Raw genomic sequence first — 21,583 nt, 5'->3', positions numbered from 1 at the left:
CCCATGAAGTAACTGAAAGCAAGAGAAAAGCTTGGCATCCCTGCCTCCATTTTGTATGTCTTTGCTCTAAGCCATTCTCTGCAGTCATTTTGCAATCACCTTGGGGTCTAGGAAGGACAGAACTGATCAATAACATCTTTATGACAAGGGACAGAAACTACCCCTAAGGGATTGGAGTTGTGGCTCAAGCCCTGAGTTCAAACTCTAGTCCCACCAGAAAAAAAAAAACAAAAAAACTAAGCCAGGTGCTGTTGGCTCAATCCTGTAATCCTAGCTAATTGGGAGGCAAAGATAGGAGGTTTGAGGCCAGCCCAGGCAAATAGTTCAAGAGACCCCCCCATCTCCAAAATAACCAGAGCAAAATAGACTGGAGGTGTGGCTCAAGTGATAGAGTGCCTGCTCTGCAAGCGCAAAGCCCTGCATTCAAACCCCAGTCTTAACGAAAGAGAAAAACTACTACTAAGGAACAGCGGAACCTCAAAGGACAAATCACCTCAAAGGACAGTGGGGCGGGTGGAGTGGCTCCAGTGGTAGAGCGCCTGCCTAGCAAGTGTGTGGGCCTGAGTTCAAACCCCAGTACCACAAAAAATAAATAAAAAGGACAATTACCTATAAGATGAGGCTGTACCTGGAGCACAGTAATCGCCTCATGGGAACCAGATTGCTCCCCTCAAGTTCACTGGAACTCTCGAAAAGCAAGTACTGAGATAATTGTCAAACAGGCCCCACCTGGCCAGCGCCACCTCTAACCATTGGAACACACTTGATTGGAATTGTTTAATTATGCATATCTTCTGCCCCATCCCAATTCTTTGTTTATTTAGACCCATAACTCATGTCTGTACCCTGAAGATGAACTGAAATGCTGTCTTCCCATGGGGTTTGTTCCTGGGGTCTAAAACTCCAGTGAGAGGGAGAAAAGAGATTACACTGCATTGGGACAGTTGTCCAGAGCCTGGCCGTTGTAAATGCTGTGTGAACATGAACATAGAATGGCAGGGAACAGAGCCCTCACAAGGAACCAACCTTGATGACATACCGTTTTTAGACTTCTGGCCTTCTGAACTGTAAGATAATAATTTTTTTGTTGTTTTTGGCAGTACTGGAGTTTGAACGGCCTCGTGCTTGCTAAATAGGTGCTCTACCACTTGAGCCACTTCCCCAACCTTTTTTTTGATTTTTTGAGTAGGGTCTCAGTTTTTGCCTGGGCCAGCCTGGACCATGGTCCTCCTATTTATGCCTCTCACATAGCTGGGATGACAGTCGTGATGAGAGAATGAAATTCTGTTATTTTAAGCCACAAAATTCACAGTAATTTGTTTCAGTAGCCCTAGGAAACTGATACCTGAGAAGTTCTGGTGCTTTCACAGATAGTTGTGGTTCACTGGCAAGACTCAACCAAGCACTTACAAACCACAGGAGCTTAGCAGTTTCTTACTGTCTCTGAGCCTCTGCTTCCTCCTTTGTAAAATGGAGACAATGGCACTTGCCTCACAGGAGTGCTTGGAGAATTAATGAGAAACTGGATGCAGAGAACCCACACAGTCTAAAGGTTCAGCCAACACTAGTTCCCATTAACCCATCACCTGTTCTGCAGAACTAATTATTAGTGGCCTTGAGGGGAAGCTCCCTCATCCCTCAGAGCATTTGCTCAAAACTATACTTTGACCAGAGACTGGAGGTGGTAGGGAAGGGACAACCAGTGCTCATGAGTCACTGTAAATCCGACGCCGTGACTTCAAAATGAAAGTCGTCATCTTCCTCCAGAAATTCTTCCTCACTTTTTTTTTTATCACCCTAGCTCAGGTTAACTCAGGTTAATTTTGTTTGGAGAAAACATTACAAATGAATTCTCCATTATAGCTTCATGACCTTGAGATAGGCAAATATTAAACAGGGCATTTACAAAAGCATGGAAGTTAAGGAAAAATAGTTTAATAGTAGGCACCTTTGAGAGGGTAAAAAGGCAAGCTACAGTGATATTTGCAGCAATATAACTAACAAAGAACTTGTATTCAGAATATATTTTCAAAATTCCTGGAAATTAGTAAGAAAAGGTAATTCAGCTGGGGAATTGGTTCAGTAGCAGTGTTTGCCTAGTATACATGAGGCCCTGGGTTTCATCCCAAGGACAGAAAAAAGGAACCCAATTTTAAAAAATGGGCAGAGTAAATAGGTAATTTACCTAGAGGATATTCAAATGACAAATAAGAGAAAAAAAGGTATTCAAAGCCAGTTGTGGTGGCAAATGCCTGTGATCCCAGCTACTCAGAAAGTGGAGATAAGAGGATCTCACTTTGAGGCCAGCCTGGGCAAAAGTGTGAGACCCTATCTGAAAAATAAAACTAAAAGCAAAAGGACTTGAAGGAGTGGCTCAAGAGGTAGAGCAAGCACAAGGCCCTGAGTTTAATCCCTGGTACTGCCAAAAAAGAATAAAATAAAAGGTGTTAAATTTTATTAATCATTAGGGAAATGCAAATTTCTCTACCACATTGTGATACCACTACATATTTATGAGGATATTGAAAATGAAGAAGACTGACGTTACTGATGGACCAATGGATTGGAGTTTTAGCAAGGAAACCTCATACATGCTGGTGGAAGTGTGAGTCTGTAGAATCATTTTGTAAAACTGGCAGAACTGCACTTGGCAGAAATAGGAGTTTTTTAGGATATCTACCATCTCCTTCCCCACCCCCAAGCTCTGGGTTCTAATTAAACACCATGAGCACTTTGTAAAATCCATCAAGCTGCTGGGTGCCGGTGGCTCCTGCCAGTAATCCTACATACTTGGGAGACTGAGATTGGGAGGATTGAGGTTCGAGGCCAGCCTGAGCAAATAGTTCAGGAAACTCTATCTTCAAAATAACCAGAGCAAAATAAAGGACTGGATGTGTGGCTCAAGTAGTAGAGGGCCTGCTTTGCAAAAGCAAAGTCCTGAGTTCAACTCCACCCCCTAAAAACTGTATCTAGCTGTATGCTTATGATTTGTGCAATTTTCTGTAGTGGTTATAGTTCAATAAGAGATTACTTAAATTTTTAATTTTCAAAATTTCTTTGAATTAGATTTGCATCATATAAGGTCTGAAAGTTTACTTAGTGACATAATCTACTCTGTTTAGTCCTCAAAATCATTCACCTCCTGAAATGCAGTCAGAATCCCAAGAAAGGGCTGCAGATTCTTGCATATCATTCAGGCATTCAGGGCAGGGAGCACCTGACATATCTTGGCCGACTCCCGTGGTGATATTTTATAAAGGGATAATTAGTCCAACTAATCCTTATCTGGGATGTTCTATTTTCTTATTTTTCAATATTTCATAGAACTAAAATTATTAAGCAAATTTGCAAAAAAAAAAAAAAAAACCTCTCAATTTGAGACACAGAATCAGGATACTTGGGCTCCAACTCCAACACTGCTACAGACTACATATGTGCAAACATAGAGCCTTGAGTTCAAACCCCAGTCTCACCAAAAAAGCAAAAGCAAAACAGATTACAGATGTGTCTCCACTTCTTTCTTTTTTTTTTTCAGTACTGGGGCTTGAACTCAGGGGCTACACCTTGAGTCACTCCACCAGTCCTCTTTGTGAAGGGTTTTTTTGAGATAGGGTTTTGCAAACTATTTGCCCAGTCTGGCTTTGAATTATGACCCTCGTGATCTCTACCTCCTGAGTAGCTAGGATTACAGGTGTGAGGCACTGGCACCCAGTTCTCAGTTTGCTTCTTACTAGAACAGTTTTCTCTTTTGCAAAATGAAGCTCTAAGTACTATGATAGACTATTGTGGAAATGAAATCATATAACTCATTGGTACACCACAAAATGTTATTCAATTAGAGATGTTATTAATTGGACAGTTGATGATCTGGATGAAGATGAGGCATCATAGTCTAAGAAACAACCTGAAGAACCAGGTGCTCTGCAAGACAACCATTATGTTAAACAGGTATAATTAAAGCTAGATAGATAATTCAAGTAAGATAGATTTTTTTTTTTTTTTGAGACACAGTTTGGCTATGTAGTCAGGCTAATTTTGAACTCAAAATCCTCTTGCCTCTGTATCCTGAGTTCTGGGATTATAGGCCTATTCCTAAAAGTTTGGGATTCTTGAGCCCAGGATTTTTGGGTTTTGGTGTTTTTTGTTGTTGCTGTTGTTGTTTTGCAGTACTGGGTGAACTCAGGGCCTACACCTTGAGCAACTTCATCAGCCCTTTTTTTGATGTTTTGTTTTGTTTTGATGAGATAGGGTCTCTAGAACTATTTGCCTGGGCAGGCTTCGAACTGTGATCCTCCTGAGTAGCTAGGAGTACAGGCTTTAGACACCAGCACCTAGCTTTCTTTCTTTTTTTTTTTTTTTTTTTTCTAATGAGACGGGGTCTCTCTTATAACACGGGCTGGTCTTAACTTTGTGATCTTCTTGCCTCAGCCTGCTGAGTGCTAGGATTACAAGCATGCACCATCACATCTGGACTTTTTTGAGCCCTGTTTTAATTCTAGTTTCATAGGAGGATCCGCACCCTCCCTCAGTATTCCAATTTCCAACAGATGTAATCTTTTCAATTGTAGTTGTGACTAAACCTTCATGAGTAATTTCTCACTTAGCACTCTTGTGATGGTATAAAATGTAAAGTGTGATCATGTGTCTACTCAGGACTTATTTTCTGGCTCTTCAGTTCTCAAAGATGAATTTTTCAATTATCTGGGTCACTGTTGGGTTGTCACATTTTATTCAGAATACTCACTTTTTTTTTTTGCGGTGTTGGAGTTTGAACTCAGGGCCTACACCATGAGCCACTCCACCAGCCCTTTTTTTTTTTGTGATGGGTTTTTTTGAGATAGGATCTCACAAACTATTTGCCTGGGATGGCTTTGAACCATGATCCTCCTGATCTCTGCCTACTGAGGATTACAGGTGTAAGCCACCAGCTCCCAGCTAGAGTGCACACCTTTATACGCTGGACTGCCTGTGCAGTGATGGTCTTAATTCCACTTGATTGAACCACTTTCTTTTTAAAATTATGGCAAAATTCACATGGCATAAAATTCATCATTTTAATCATTTTAACATACAATTAAGCAGCATAGTACAGTCACAATATTGTGTAACTGTCACCACTGTCTAGTTCCAGAACATTTCCCATACTCAAAAGGAAACCTTGTGGCTATTTAACAGTTATTCTTTAGTCTATCCCCATTTTCCACCCTGCCTCCTCCCCGAAACTACTAATCTACTTTCTATCTATGGATTAGCAGAACCTGGGCATTTCATAGAAATGGATCAGCCTGCAAGCTTTGGGCTCAATACCTTCTAGGTACCAAGGATACAAAGATTAATATGGCAATCTGTTCTTAACCAGGTCATCACTACTGACTGAAACAAAACAATCCTAGAAACCATCATGGTACAAAGTGATGATCACTGTAATAGAAATTTGAACACAGGGGAAGCTGTAGGGAGGAAGATTTGAATGTGGACATGGAGGCAGAAGATTGCTAGACTGACTGGAACTGGGGTAGAGGAGGGGAGAGGAGCAGCATGAGCAAGGCGTGCTGTCAGTGGAATTGGACAATTCTGTGCTCAAATCAAAGGAGGTGAACAGAGCACATGCCAAGCATATTAAGACCTTAGGACTGCTGAGCACCAGTGGCTCACACCTGTGATCTTAGCTACTCAGGAGGCAGAGATCAAGAGAATTGCGGTTCCAAGCCAGCCCGGGTAAACAGTTTGCAAGACCCTATCTCAAAAAAAACCCTTCACAAAAAAAAAAAAGAAAAAGAAAAAAAAATTGGGCTGGTGGAGTGGCTCAAGGTGAAGGCCCTGAGTTCAAGCCCCTGTACCAAAAAAAAAAAAAAAAGAAAAAAACCTTATTACCTTTGCTCTTGCTGTTTGCTTTCCCTGGACACTCCTGTCTTGGGTAGGTATAGGATAATCTTGACTCCTTCCTTCAGATCTTTGCTTTTTTCAAAGAGGAAAGGGTTTTTGCTCTTTTTCAAAGAAGACTTCCTTGACCTTCCCATCAAAATAGTATCTTCTAGGGTTGGAGGTGTGGCTCAAGTGGTAGAGTGATTGCCTAGAAAATGCAAAGAACTGAGTTCAAACTCCAGTACTAAAAAAAAAGCCCAGCATCTTCTATTCCTTTCGATCTCTTTATTTGTTTATTCTTCTTTATAGCACTTGTTATGCTTATGCCATATTGTGTATATGTATATTTGTTTCTCTGTTTGGTTTTTGTCTCCCCAAATTGAAAGTAAGCTCCATGAGGGCATCTGTATCCCCAGCACCTGGCACATAGTGGGCTCCTGGTAAGTATTTAATGAGTGAGTGAGAAAACTCCTTGATAATGTTGGACTGGAGTCCCTTGGGCCCTGGATTATTCCCTGTTGTTGAACATAGAAATATGTAGGGAAAGTTGATGTGGTTCTTTTGGCTGCTTCATTGTCAAGTATTTCTTTTGCCTGCCTGGTATTTCTTTCCTTCAAAGGGGAAAACATTTTTGTGATTCCAGGACTTCTCACTTTATTACTTTTACTAGTACTCATTTCTTCATTAATTGTTGTTTGTTTTGTTTTGTTTTTTTGGCAGTACTGGGGTGGAATCTCAAGGCCTTTACCCTAAGTAAGCACTCTCCCCAGACTAGTTTCTTCATTTATTTAGCAAACATCTATCGAGGTGCTGGGATGCAGCAAAGAACACAAGTCTCCCACTCTTGTCCTCATGAAGGTTTAGAAAGAAGGAGACCAGTAAGCCAGCAAGCAATTAGAGTATAGCGTGGTGCTTGAAAATATGCTTTGGTTGCAGGGGGTGGTAGTACTAGAGTTTAAACTCAGGCACTCTTACCACTTGAGCCACACCCCAACCCTTTCTGCTCTGGTTACTATGCAGGTGGCCTGGACTGCCATCCTCCTTAAACGTCTCACAGTAGATGATGACAGGCTCACAGTGCCATACTCAGCTCTTGGTTGAAATGGGTTCTTGGGAATTTTTTGTTTTTTCTGGCCTGGAACCACAGTCTTCCCAATCTTAGCCTCCCAAGTAGCTAGGATTACAGGTGTGAACCACCAGCATCCAGCAAAAGTACGATTTTTAAGGATAAAAAATCATCAGGGCATCCATGCCACCTGGAAGAGGCACTGCTTCTTTTGCCGTTTTTTTTGGTTTTGTTTTTGGCAGCACTGGGGTTGAACTTGGTCTCACACTTGCTAGACAGGTGCACAGGCACTCTTACTGCTTGAGCCACTCCACCAGCCCTCTTTCCTTTTCTTTTAATAAAGTGTTGTTAATGTTTTGGAAAAAAAAAAATCATTGAGAGTGCTAGGCCCAGTGGGACACACCTGTAATCTCAGCTGCTTGGAAGGCTGAGGTAGAAGGATCAAGAGTTAGAAGTCAACCTGGACTACATAATGAGATCATGTCTCAAAAAAAAGAAAAACAAAGGAAAAAGGTACAATAACAATCATTATAGCATTATGTCCATTTAAAAATTGGTTGGGCACCAGTGGCTCACGCCTGCAATCCTAAGCTACTCAGGAGGCAGAGATCAGGAGGATCATGGTTCCAAACTAGCCCTGATAAATAGTTCGAGAGACCCTATCTTGAAAAAGCCCATCATAAAAAAGGGCTGGTGGAGTGGCTCAGGGTGTAGGCCCTGAGTTCAAACCCCAGTACCACACACACAAAAAAAATTGATCACAACGTGTAAGTCCAGTAGTAAGGAAGTTTGTCCTTAATGACAAATATATCCAACAGTAAGGAAATGTTCTTTGACTACTTGTCATTAAAATGATCTTAAGAAACATCCTCAATGATATAATGTGAGACTTCTTACAGAAAAAAGTAAAAAAGTTGTATGAAAATTGTAGCCTCAATCATATTAAAATATTCCTGAAAGACCAGAAGGAAACTCACAAAAAAGTTAATGATAGTTGGTGGCAGTTAATGATAGTATTCAAAGCATACTATTAGGTTGAACTGCATGGCGTTGCCATTTTTGTAAGTCAGGTTCCTGTGGGTCAACTTGATGAATTGGTGAAATGGATTCAAGGCCAACTTGGATTCGAATCCCAGCTCCAGGACTATGCATCATTTTGTATGCTTCATCTTGCTTATGTGCTTGGAAAATTTTACTTAACCTCTCTCTGGGGCAGTTGCCTCATCTGTAAAATGAGCATAAAACTAGTCTCTATCTCAGGGTTGTGACAGAGTAAGTGGAATCATGCATGCCTACATCCAACCTGACACACTAGTCTCTGAAGAAATGGTGGCCATCATTGGCAGGGTTTTCTCCTTCGGTACCATATTTTCCAAATTCCCTATAATTATAGTTTAAGTTCTAAAACTAATAAACATAATTATTTAAAATTGACAAGGGGGGGTCATGCTCTATTCCTTGGGGATCTTGAGTCTATTCCTGGGAATGCGGTTGAAGGCTTTCTTCCAGCCCCTCCGCAGCTCAGCTCAGCTCAACTGGACAGTCAGTGGTCTGAGAACACGGCTGGATGTTTGTGCACTGAGGGACCATGGAAGCTTTATTTACAGAGGACATTCTGTCCCAGGGCCCCGGCTTCTCCCTCACCCCAGCAGCTGCGGTCTGAGCACACCAGAGAGACTGCCTCAACCCACCCTGCCCCTCAACTCCTGGGTCATGGTGCTCAGAGTCAGTTGGGGTGCAACAGCATCTGTCACAGATCTCTTCCCTATGGAGCAGCTTCTGATTTCTGAACACAGAAGCTGAGCTGATAACAGGAGTGGACTACAAAGTTTCTGTTTGGGGTGATGAAAATGTTTTGGAAATAGTGAAAACAAAGGATACAAACTTTCAGTTATGAGACAAACAAGTTCTAGGTATCTAAGGTACAGCATGATGGTGACCAGGGTGTTGACTGTGGTAGTCATTACACAATGTATATGTATATCAAATCACATTGTACACATTAAATATTTACATATAAGGAAGTAAGCATAAGGACTTTATGAAATAAACCAGGACTAAACAACGCCACAATGGGACACCCAGACTTCATCCCCTGTTCTGCTACTTATTTGACCACATGACATTGGGGAAGAGCTCTGAGGTCCACCCTTCTCTTCTACAAAGTGGCGTGATGCCTGTACCCTTGGAGGGGCATCGTGAAGCTCGTCTGTATGGGTGTGTGGAACTCTTCTGAGGAACACTGGGTGTCAATAACCACATTTTTCACCCTCCCCTCAACAAAGGACAGTACTATTTTTTTATCCCCTCTGAGATGTCTAGAATTCCACCTTAAGACTTTGATTCCTGTTGAAGTCTCCAAAAGTTAAGAAGGGAAGAGGGGAAGCCAAGGGGACCTTTCGGCCTCTAACTCCTTACTGGGAATGAGATGCTGTATTTTCTTTGGTTTTTGTTTTGTGGGACCTCTAGGGAGGGGACATAGTCAAAGCACCAGAAGAGAGCAGCTCCGAGAAGCCAAGGAGCACAGACTGCAAAGGATGGGGTTCCAAAGAACCACCTCCAGCATCACAACTTTGCCTGTTGATGTGCAGAAGAGAAATGTCCTTGGCTTGTCCCTTCTTTCCTCCTCCCCCTCCTTCTGTCTTCATACCTTAGGTTGCCTTTCCCATCTTCCTCCTGGGAGATTTATTTCTGTCCCCTTTTCATCGAAAAGCAGTGGAAATGAATCATCCCTGGACTTGTTTGGTAAACAGCTTCCTGCCCTCTGACCCCAGTTGGCTCTGTCACTGCTTCCTCTGTGGCTGCTCCTGAGCTACACCAATCCCTCCTCTCCCCCAAGACACTGGGTCAAGACCCCTTATGGCTGCTTGTTTTAGGAATGTTTCCCGCTCCCTCCTCCAAGCTTGGTGGTTTGACCTCCTCCACCCTGGGGATGATGGGAAATGACATTCGGCATTCCAGATGACAATCCCATGAGCTGACCAGAGAGGAGGCAAGGAAGCAAGATGACTACTGTGATTTGAGGACCTTATGTGCCATTTCAAAGACTGTTAGGTAGATCTCAAAATCCCAGACTCAGAGAAGTGAGTGAACCTGTCCAAGGACAAACGGGAAGTGATTAAGTCAACACCTAAATCCTGAATTTGTGGAACCCTGGATTCTACCCATTATATCATGCTGGGGTGTGTGTGTCTGTGTTGAATGCAGGTGTGGACAGATGAGCTGGAATGTCAGCTATTGGCCATCATACATGTGCATTACGCCATTTGTGTATGATAGATGGGTGTTTATCCACAGAGGCGACAAAGAACGTACAGAATGTATTATATAAGAAGCCCAGTGAGTCACTGACTATGATGTCAAGGAGACAGGAAGGGCACTAATGAAAGTGAGGTTCAAGACCCCTTAATCATTTGGCACCAGCAGCTCGTGCCTGTAATCTAACTACTCAGGAGGCAGAGATCAGGAGGACTGCAGTTTAAGGCCAGCTCCAGGCAAATAATTTGTGAGTCCCTAACCCAAAAATACCCACCAGAAAACAGGGCTCAAAAATACCCACCAGAAAACAGGGCTGGCAGAGTGGTTCAAGCGGTAGAGTGTCTGCCTAGGAAGCATGAGATCCTGAGTTCATACCCCAGAATGAAGAAAAAAAAAAAAAGTACCTAATTACTGCCCATATCATGGTGATGGAATTTCACAGTGTCCAGACTGGTTCACTTCCTGGTGAACATGGTCATGTAACTATTTTTTGAACTTCTAAAAATGTGCAGGTGCTATTTCTAGGAGCTATGAGGGATACAGGAATAGAAATGCTGACGTCAAATGCTGGAGTGAAGGCACAGGTGTGTTTGGAGGCAGAGGATGGGATGGAGGTTGATGGAAAATATTGGGGCCAAAGGGAAGGGAGGGATGCTATGAAGAAGTTCTGAGAAGTTGGTGCTGGTGGTTGCCTCCTGTAATGTTAGCTACTCAGGAGGCAGAGATCAGGTAGATCATGCCAGCCCCAGGCAAATAGTTCGTGAGACCCTATCTCAAAAATACCCATGACAAAAAAGGGCTGGTGGAGTGGCTCAAGCAGTAAGAGTGCTTGCCTAGCAAGCGGGAGGGCCTAAGTTCAAACCCCAGTGCCGCCAAAAAAAAGTTCTAAGAAGACCAGAAGCTGGAGAGGTTGCCAGAGACTGGATACCAGAGGGAGGACTTTCTTAGGAGGTGGCATTAGCATTACAGCTATGTCTCTATACATGCAAGATCCTGTATCAGAAGAGCACTTTCCGTTTAAAATTTCCAAGGAGTCCTGAGATGCTGCAGACTACAGACCTCCCATCTCTCTCTCTCTCTCTCTCTCTCTCTCTCTCTCTCTCTCTCTCTCTCTCTCTCTCTCTCTCTCTCCCCTTTTCTCCCTTTCTTCTTCCCTCCCTCCCTTTCTCTGCCTGTCCCTTTCTCTCCCTCCCCCGCCTTTTGTGCGTATGAAGGGGCGGGGAAGGACTGGGGTTTGAACTGAAGGCTTCGAGCTTAGGAAAAATGAGCCTTTCCACTCGAGCCGGGTCTCCAGTCCGTTTTACGCTAGTAACTTTGGGGGTAGGGTCCCGTGAACTATTTGCCCAGGCTGGCCTCGAACTGCGATCCTCCTGATTCTAGCCTCCTTAATAGCTAGGACTACAGGCGTGAACTTCCAGCGCCTTGCTTGTTCATCTTTTTTACAGAGGTGGAAACTGAAGGTTGAACAGGTTGCTCGTGGTCTCGCAGTAGCAAGTGGCAGGCCAGGATTTGAGGTCGCGCGTTCGGTCCCGCTCGGGTCGGCGGAGCTCGGATCGAGACTGGACCGGCCGAGGCGGGGCGGGGCGGGGCCGGAGGTCCAGGAGGGCGGGGCGGGAGGCACGGAGGGCTGGGTCCTTCACTGCTGGCTGTGGAGCGCACGGCCGTGGGTGGCCGCTGGCCGGGAGGCTGCGGGGTTGAGCCCCGCTGACCCGCCGGGCCGGCCATGGGTGATCGCGAGCGCAACAAGAAGCGGCTGCTGGAGCTGCTGCAGGCGGCAGACACCGGCAACGCGCACTGCGCCGACTGCGGGGCGGCGGGTAAGGGTGCGGGGTGCGGGGCGCGGGGCAGGTGCATCCCAGGACCCACCCCGACCCGACCCGCCTGCCCGTCGCCTAGAGCGCACGGGGTCCTACTCCCCACCCCCCACTCCCCGTAGGACCCACACATGCCCCTCGCTTCGCCCTGCGCCTGGATCCTCACCCACCCAGACCCGGGACCCCGCTCCCCATTCTGGTGCGGGACCCCGACGTCCCGCTCGCTTTTCCTACCAGTCCGCCACCACCCAGGACCCCGCTCCCTGTGTCGTCCCTCTGACCTGGGTGCAACCCACGCCCCAGGAGACCCCGGACCCCCGTCCCCGGCCTCCTGCCCCTCCTGTGCCCGCCGTCCCGCGCCCCGACGTCCCCCAGACTCCCTGCCCACCCCCCCCACCCCTCTCCACCGAGCAGACCTCCCTCCTGCGGCTCCCTGAGCAGGACCCTTCCTCGCGCTCCTCTCGGTTCCCCCTCAGTTCCGTCGCTTCCACGTCGAGCCTGCCTCACCCTCTTGCCCCCAAGCCCCGCGTCGTCCCAAGGTCTTCACCCTGGCGCCACCGTGCCATAGCGGGTGGATTGACCAGAGGTTGCATGCCCGCAACTTAGTTGGTCTGAAGTGGGGAGACCGAGAAAAAAAGGAGTCCCCAGCGTGGGCAGAGTTGGCCACCGCCCCCGAATCAGACCTTCCCTGCCCTGCCCTGCCTATCCCAGCACCCCTCCCCCAGCCCAGCCCCGGTCTCCTGGCCCCACTGTGCTGAGCTCCGCTCCTGTCCTCTCTCCCGCCCACCCTGCAGGTCCCGACTGGGCCTCCTACAAGCTGGGGATCTTCATTTGTCTCCACTGCTCCGGCGTCCACCGCAACTTCCCGGACATCAGCAAAGTGAAATCCGTGAGACTTGACTTCTGGGACGACAGTGTTGTAGAGGTAGAAAGGCGCACCCGCGTGGAGAGCTTGCAACGAAAATGTTGGGAGGTGCTCCCATTCTGCAGAGGGGTCGTGAGGAAGGAGAGGAAACTCAGTCTAATAGATGGTGGTTTCGAGGCCCTGCGTTCAAATCCTGGCTGGTCTCTTGCCCACAAGCTGTGAGACCCTAGGCTATTTACTGAATTCTAACTGTGGACCCTCAATTTCCACTACTGTATTATGGACATGCACCACCCTCTATGGGATGCATAAGGATTAAATGCAGGCTCAGCCCAGGCACAAAGTAAGCAGTGAGTTAACAGTCTGTCATCCTTAGTGGCTGTCCTGGACTGAGGGAAGAGAAACATTCGGACTCATAGTCTTTGGCCCTCCACCCCTTCCCCAGCCAGGAAGTGGGCTACTTTCTCTTCCACTGTGGGCATGGAAGAATCCTCAACCTGGATGGTGAGACCATTTTGGTCAGAAACTCTTCAGAGAGCAGGCAGTTGTACACTGTGCTGGTGGACTGAAGAGTTCAAGATTGGGGAAGTAAATGACAACACTGAGCACCCACCCTGAACCAGGAACAGTGCTAGACACCACTGGGCTGCATATTTTACTTATTCAGTCAACAGTAGGTCCTATAAACCCACCATGTGGTGGGCACTGGGAGAGGAGAGTGGTAAGACACACTTGCTGCCCATGCAGGGCTTACATTCTAGTTCAAGAGAAGGTCAGGCAGTCAGTCAACCAGCCCACACACCTGAAGGACTGTTACTTTGTGCCTCGTGAAACCCACCCTTCCTTATTTTTGTAGATGAGATCCTAAGGGTCAGAATTTGGACCCTGCTCTGTTGAGTGCATGTCCCGTGATACTGCCCAGTCCCTCACCCACCCCCCACCGCCCCTACCAGGAGAAGGGTATGGTTCACTCTGCCCAAGGGAGGAGGATTGCAAACTTGGTGTTTCTTCCCACTCCTGCCCTCACCCTGGATATGCCACGGCCAGGTGGGACATCCCCACATCCCTGGGCACATCAGCCTCTGGGTCTCAGGTTCCAAAGGGCCCCACTGGTCATTCTGACCTATGGGGCCTGCAGTCACCTCATCCTCTAGCCACCTCAGTGTTATGCAGACTTTCAGAGCTGCTGGAGTCCTGGCCACCTGTGGAGGGAGTGGCAGAGAGAACATGAGCTTTGTAGTCACACAGAGCTGGGTTCGAATCCTAATTTTCCACTCGCTTGCTGTGTTACCTTAGGCAAACCCCTCCGAGCCTCATTTTCTTCATCTTTAAAGTGGGGATGGTAGTATCAGATGTTTGAGGGGATCCAGCAAGCTACTGTAGGAGAACTGTAACATGCTGTTCCTACCTGAGGATGGTTGTTACTACCCCTCATCGTTCCAAGCTAGGGCTTCCCAACAGTGTGATGACCAAAGTGGATGGGATGCCTCCTTCTTGGAGGCAGTTTCTCCTGACCCAGCCTTTGAGTCAGTGAGACCCGTGGCCTTCTGGGTAGATCATAGTTTCATTTCACATTTTTTTCAAGTTCTAATATTACCCCAAGTTGCTGTTGTCTTGCAGTTTATGACCAACAACGGGAACCTCCGTGTGAAGGCCAAGTTCGAAGCCAGAGTCCCAGCTTTCTACTACATCCCCCAGGCAAATGACTGCCTGTGAGTAGGGATCTTCCTGGTCTCCTCCCCACCCCGCCCCATCCCTGGTGCCTTTGACTGTGGTGGGCTTTTCTGTGGGCCAGGTCAGCAGGTAGATCCAGGAATGCTTTTGGAACAGTTATGGAGAATACAGAAAAATTCTGGGTTGAGCCTCTCTCTACCTCTGCTGCTTCCCCTCTCTGAATCTCAGTTTCCATAGCTGAGAAATGTTTTTTTTCTCTATGATTTGTGTCCTGTCTCTGATGTGCTCAGAGCCTGGAGAGGGGAGAAATGCTGGTATTTCAGTAGGACAGACGTGGTTCTGCTATTTCCTATTGACTGTTATATCTAGGGCTGCCTCATCCAAGGTCAGGTTGGCTCTGAGAGACTCCCTGAGCTGCAGATCTTAGCACTAACCGTATGAATGATAATTGCCGGTCACAGGCTTATGTGCTAACTCTCAACAACCTCTTTAGTACTGCTGTCTCTCTGTGAACTAGATGAAGAACCTGGGGTGTACAGAGGCAGAACTCTGTGTCTACCCCATCTGATAGCAGGGTCCTTGGTGACTGTTTCATGGCATTAACAGAATCCAATGTAGCAGGAAGCTGTGAAGCAGCCAGAGGGTGAGGGGGTCCATGTGACAGTGGTACCTGGTAATCCTGGAACTGTGCAGGACTAGCTGCCTGAGCCGGGCCTCCTTCTCAGAGACTTGGCCTCCCCCAGGGCTGCTAGACAGCACCTGTGTGACTGGGGAGGAGTCCATCTAGGCAGACCCAACTAGATGGGGACGTGGCTGGCAAGAAAAGAACAAGCTGCAGGCTGGAGAAGTGTTTCAAGAGATAGAGCACCAACCTAGCAAGCATGAGGCCCAGAGTTTAAACCCCAGTGCTGGAAAAAAAAAAAAAAAAAAAAAAAAGAACAAGTTGCATTTCATCTACCCTGGCCTCGGCAGGTGCTTTGAGCAGTCCACAAACTATACAACAGGATCTGATGGTCCTATAATTTCCCAGGACTTACACAACCCGAGGGATACTGATGCAGAGTGCAGTGGGGGGAAGCACAGCTTGGCACGCAGAAGACCTTAGTTTTGTTTCCTAACACTACCACTCCCCAGCTGTGAGAGGAGCACAAGTTACCAAACTTCTGATTGTCAGCATCGTCATCTCAGACATGCAGACTGTGACGCCAGCCTCATAGCATGGTTGTAGAGATCAGATGAAGTGATTTATATAAAACTTCCCACACACCACTTGGCACACCAGGTTTTTGTTTGTTTGTTTGTTGTTTTTTGGTGGTACTGGGGCTTAAACTTAGGGTCTGGTCTACACCTTGAACCTCTCCACCAGCCCTTTTTTGTCATGGGTTTTTGTGAACTCTTTTTCCAGGATGTCTTTGAACTGCGATTCTCCTGAGCTCTGCCTCCTGAGTAGCTAGGATTACAGCCACTGGCACCTGGCTCACTGGTGGTGTTTGTTTGTGTGATACTGAGGTTTGAACTTGATTTGTGCTTGCTAGGCAGGCGCACTACCACTCGAGCCAGGGCTCCAACCTTTCGCTCTAGTTGTTTTGGAGAAGCGTCTTGCTTTTTTGCCAAAGCTGGTCTGGATCATGACCCTCTATTTTAAACTTCCCATCATCACTAGGGTGACAGGTGCATGCCACTGTGCCTGGCTTTGTTCTGTTGAGATGGGGTCTTGCAAACTGTTTGCCCAGACTGGTCAGGAGCTGGGGTCCTTCCAGTCTCATCCTCACTCATAGCTGGCTGCTGTTAGTCCAGATGGGTCTTAAGAACCATTTGTCAGGGCGGGCCTCAACTGGTGATTCTCCCAATCTCGGCTTCCCAAGTACTGAGGTTTGAGGCATCAGTCATGGGCATCTGGCAGGTAGGTCTCACACTTTTGCCTGGACCACGAGCCTCCTGATCTCCACCTCCCACATAGCTGGGATCACAGACGTGCACCTCCGTGCCCAGACCCTCCACGCACACTAGCTTTTCTCAGTGTCAGCTTTAGAATGCTGCCCGGTCCCCAGCCCAGCTGAGGGACATATTGGACTCTACTTGAGACACTGCTGCCACTTTGCTCTATGCACGTGCAAGCACCTCCTGTATGCGGTTTTCTGCCAACATCACACAGACGTTACTTGCCATGACTCCAACAGCCCTACATTCTGACCCCCTTTAGCTGAGTACCCATGGCTGCTTCTCTCCAGTTCTAAAATCCCAGTAAGTTCCCCACTCCAGGACCAAGATTGGTGCCCTTGATCTCCAATCCCTCTCCCAGCTCTGATTCTGTGGCCCAGGAGTCCCATCCTCATGTGGGACTGGTGGCTGTCCTCAGTGTCCTAGGAATGAGGGCTGTACATTAGGAAATAACTTTTATTTTGAGGTACTGGAGACAGAACCCAGAGTCTCATGCATGGCAAGCAAGTGCTGTATTACTGGGCTGTGTCCCCAGTCCAGGAAGGACCCTTGATTGTAAGTAACAGAAACCCAATTTAAGTTGGCTCAGGCAAAAGAGAATTCTGTGGGTTTTGGGGATCAGACCACAGGAAGGACAGAGGTGAAGCTACCCTCAGGAAGAACCAAGCCAGGGCTCAAACATGATCAGGTGTCTCACATCTGGCTCTCTTTCCTGCATCTTTCTCTCAGCCAGACTTTCCTGCCAGCCACTAGCAATAAGGTCATGTTCAGGTGCCAGTCTACACAGCCCAGTGTGGCCCCAGAGAGGGATTCCAGTTAATCTCTCTTTCAGTTTTGCTCCTTTTGTCCTCACAGCCCAGGGCAGCCCGGAGCTGTGAATGACCAGTTTGAGTCAGGTGACCAGCTCTAGGTCACTCCTGTTCAGGAGGTAAGGTCAGGTAAACCTTGAAACATGTGCCTGACAATGGTAAAAGGGAACCAAACAATTAACATAGGTCCACTCTTGGATGTGTGGGTTTTCTGCAGGGGTCATGGATAGTAACATTTGACTGAGATAGCATTAAACACCTACACAGTGTCAGGTTTTTATGTACATTTAAACCTCTCAACAACCTTGTAGGGGAAGGTATGCTATTACTGGCATAGTACCAAACTTCAGAGGAGTTGGGTAAAGTTACTTGTTCTTGGTCACACAGTAGACCATAGGTAGAGTGAGACCAGATAGATCCCAGGTGGTCAGGCCCCAAGATCACTGCTCGTCCAGTATCATAGGCCTAGAGTTCATGAACGGGCCCAGGAGCCCTCAGGCTTTCCTAATTCAAGGTCATGGGCATGCAGTGAGTGGCGGCAGGGGAGATGTCCAGGGGAGCTGGTACCTTTCCTTATTGACCTGGAGGACTACCACTGGGGTTAGAACAGTCCAGCGGCTCTCAGACAGAGAGAAAAAACCATGGTGAGAAAAATTCTTTCCCTGGAGATATTCAGTAATGTCTGAAGACATTCTGGGTGTCGCATCTACTACTACTGGCATCTGGTAGGTAGAGGCTAGAAATATTGTCACACCTTCTACAAAGCACAGGACTGCACCACAACACTGTTGCACTGCAGGGCAACAGGCCTGAGGCTGAGAAACCCTAGGTAGCCCAGCAGGCAGCAAGGCGGCTGCTGTGTTGTTCCCACCCTCTGCTGCAGAGTCTTGCAAGGTCACTATGGGAAGAATCTTTAGCAGACAGTTAACCAAAATGTCTCTCTTTCTAGGGTCTTAAAGGAACAATGGATTCGAGCTAAGTATGAGCGACAGGAGTTTATGGCTGAAGGGAAAACCGTCTCACTCCCAGGTAAAGTTATTTTCTTGTCTTTTGAGGTCTGTGTTCTAATGAGCTCTCTAGAACAAAGTACGTGCAGCAAGGAGCAAGACCTATCTACAAGATGCCTGCTGCCCTGGCTCTGCCTATGGAAGCCAAGTTGTGAGCTCCCCTGCCTGGAAGCAGCAAGCACTTGAGCAGGTGATGCTTTGTGGTCCCAGCAGCAGAGAAACACGTGGGTCTTGATCTTGCAGGGTCACAGCAGTGCAGAGTCCTAGTATGAAGTGCAGGAAGACTCCCCACCGGGCAGACCATTAGAACAGCAGCCCTGCTCTCAGTTAATGGAACTCCTGGTGCAGCTTTAGGCTTGGCGAGGAGCGTAGGCTGGATATCTGCCTCCCTTTCCCTGCCCCTCCCTGGTGCAGGGCACAGCCTCATCGGCAGCCCCAGATCAATGGCAATTTTCACTCAGGCAGTTTTGACCTGAGTTCAACCTGACACTAACTGAGAGAGTTAACAAAGTTATTCTTGGAAGCCAGACACCAGTGGCTTACACCTTTAATCTTAGCTACTCAGGAGGCAGAGATCAGGAGGATCTTGGTTTGAGGCCAGCCTGGGCAAATAGTTTGCAAGACCCTATCTCGAAAATAACCATCACAAAAGAGGGTTGGTGGAGTGGCTCAAAATCCCAGTACTGCCTAAAACAACAACAGTCCTTGGAGGTCCAAAGGCAGTCAATGCTCAACTCTTAGCTACTAGGAGTGCAAATAAATCTTTTTAAAAATTTTTATTTAGTAGCATATAATAGTTGAACAGGGGGAGACATTGAAACATTTACATATGTGCTTATAATATGTCTTAACTAGGTTCACACCTCCATCGTTCTCTTCCCCCTCCCCCTTCTTAGAAGAATTTGTATTTTAATACGTGGATACAAAGTACAACTCCATATTCAATATTCACCCTCCTTCACCCTCTCTGTTTACCTTCCCCTCTCCCATTGATGCCCAGTCCCCAGACAGAATCTGTTTTACCTCCTTGACCTTCTTTTTTTGGCAGCACTGGGGTTTGAACTCAGGGCCACATACTTGCTAGGCAGGCACTCTTTACCACTTAAGCCACTCCTCCAGCCTTCTTTTATGATGGTTTTTCGAGAGAAGGTCTTGTGAACTATTTGCCTGGTGCTGACTTCCAAACCTCCTGATCTCTGCCTCCTGAGTAGCTAGGATTACAGACATGAGCCACTGGCATCCAGCCTTTTTTTGCTTTTTTTTTTTTGGTGGACCTGGGGTTTGAACTCATGGCTTCATGCTTGCAAAGCAGGCACTCTACCACTTGAACCACGCCTCCAGTCCAAGTCCTTCATTTTTTTAATGTGTATATTGATTGTTCGAGGGGATTTCATCTTGGTATTTTACCCAGGTATCTATCGTACTTTAATCAGGTTACCCCCTCTATTACTTTTTGTCTGTCACCCTGCTCTCCTATTATTCATCAACTTACATGAATTTTCTTATACCTTCTTTATACCCAGATGTATTGTAGTGCAGTATTAGTCACTGTCATTCTCTTTTCTTCTCCTGCCTTCCCATAGTTCCCTCAGACAGACCACGAATACAATCGTGTTTCCCCATGATTGCAGTCATGTTCCCTCTCTCTCTCTTTCTCTACACACACACACACACACACACACACACACACACACACACACACGTGTATAGAAGACCATGTATGTATTTATGTATGCATTTGTCTTATAGATCTAGTTTCCACATATGAGGGAAAACATGTGGCCTTTGTCCTGCAAATTACTCTTCAAACCAGTAGATGCATCAAGGTCACTTATTATTCCCAAAGTTTTAGTAGGGTAATGTCTGTATGAAGTTAGGTAGAACCAGGTCTCCTTCAGAATCAGTTTCTCAGGAGTTAGCCTTCCTTGTTTTGTTTTTTGTCAGTAGTGGGAATTGAACTTGGGGCCTTGTACTTGCTAGCCCAGGGCTCTACCCCTACTCCTTTTCCTTTGTTTTTCAGATAGGGTCTCATGTTTTTGCCCAGACTGGCCTCAGACTGCAATCCTCCTACCTCTGCCTCACAGAGGATCACAGGGATCACAGGCAGGCACTACCATACCCAGCTTGTTCTTTGAGATTCTTGCTAACTTTTTACTTGGCTGGCCTTGAACATCAATCCTATATCTGCCTCCCAAGTAGCTGGGATTACAGTTATGAACCACCATGCCCAGTCCCGTCCCCACCCCCCCACCAGGATTTAGACAGCCTGATCCCGTGGAGAGCCAAGGAGGAAATTTTGCCCAGTGGGTGAAATCCAACTAAGTAAGGCATCACAGAGTTGGCCCCAGACAGGACCTTTGTGTTCTGCAGCTGAAATTGTTTGGAGGTATTTGGGCAACAGATGAAGGGCTCTTTCTACCCCTGAAGCCCTGAGAGGTTCATTGGCTGCTTATTCATCTTGAGGTCATGGATGTCCATTCCTCTTTGTCCTTGGTGGTTAAGGTAACCGGGAAGGATTCCTGTGGAAGCGAGGAAGGGACAACGCACAGTTCCTGAGAAGAAGGTTTGTCCTTCTGACAAGAGAAGGCCTCCTGAAGTACTACACCAAGGAAGAGGTAAGAGGCCAGACTTGAGAGTTTCCTTCCAGAGCGCTTGTTCACTAAGGCTTCACTAAAGAGTACATGGAGGGTGTGGTGCCTTGTCTAGTAGAGAGTTTCAACCACTGAGAGAACAACATTCTTCTCCTTTTTCCTGGATCTACCATCAACCTAGTCCTCTGAAAACTGTACTCTGGTCACTTTGAATCAACTTAGACTGGTCCATGTTTGTTTTTTTTGAAGGGGTGGAACTGGGGTTTGAACTCAGGGCTTCACATTTGCATAGCATGTGTTCTGCTGCTTGAGCCACTCCACCAGTCCCTTTTGCTTTGGTTATTTTAGAGATGGGGTCTTGCAAACTGTTTGTCCAGACTGGCCCCAAACCTTGATCCTCCTAATCTCAGCCTCCCAACTAGTTTGAATTACATACATGAGCCAATTATGGTGCCCAGTTTGTTTTGGGATTTCTTTCTTTCTTTTTGGCAGTATTGGGATTTGAACCCAGGGCCTCACAATTTCTTCAGCCATTCTGCCAGTCCTTTGTGTGTGTGTGTGTTGGGTGTTTCTACATAGGGTCTCTTGAACTTTTTGTCCAGGCTGGCCCCAAACTGTAATCCTCCTGATCTCTGCCTCCCAAGTAGCTAGGATTACAGGTGTGAGCCACCAGCACCCAGCTCATTTTGTTTT

At 46.8% G+C, this 21,583-nt stretch overlaps 1 protein-coding gene across 9 annotated transcripts in view; it reads left to right on the top strand.

Moving 5' to 3' along the window:
- The window catches only part of LOC109683327 (arf-GAP with dual PH domain-containing protein 2), a 44,317-nt gene that overhangs the window by 1,502 nt on the left and 21,232 nt on the right, over nt 1-21,583 (top strand). For 2 of the 9 annotated variants that reach the window (XM_074046412.1, XM_074046411.1), the window contains exons 1-5: nt 11,822-12,006; nt 12,798-12,928; nt 14,489-14,580; nt 18,242-18,321; nt 20,802-20,914. In XM_074046412.1, coding sequence (XP_073902513.1) covers nt 11,913-12,006; nt 12,798-12,928; nt 14,489-14,580; nt 18,242-18,321; nt 20,802-20,914 — 510 coding nt within the window. In that variant the 5' untranslated portion in view covers nt 11,822-11,912. Of the gene's footprint in view, nt 1-11,821; nt 12,007-12,797; nt 12,929-14,488; nt 14,581-14,614; nt 17,412-18,241; nt 18,322-20,801; nt 20,915-21,583 lie in introns of those variants that run through there. The other 7 variants (XM_074046414.1, XM_074046413.1, XM_020159119.2 and 4 more) reach the window with 6 other exon arrangements.

Source organism: Castor canadensis, chromosome 11 (assembly GCF_047511655.1).
Source record: "Castor canadensis chromosome 11, mCasCan1.hap1v2, whole genome shotgun sequence".
Taxonomy (NCBI): Eukaryota; Metazoa; Chordata; class Mammalia; order Rodentia; family Castoridae; genus Castor; species Castor canadensis.
Note: the sequence above shows the minus strand (reverse complement) of the source record. Positions and strands in the feature narration are given on the sequence as shown.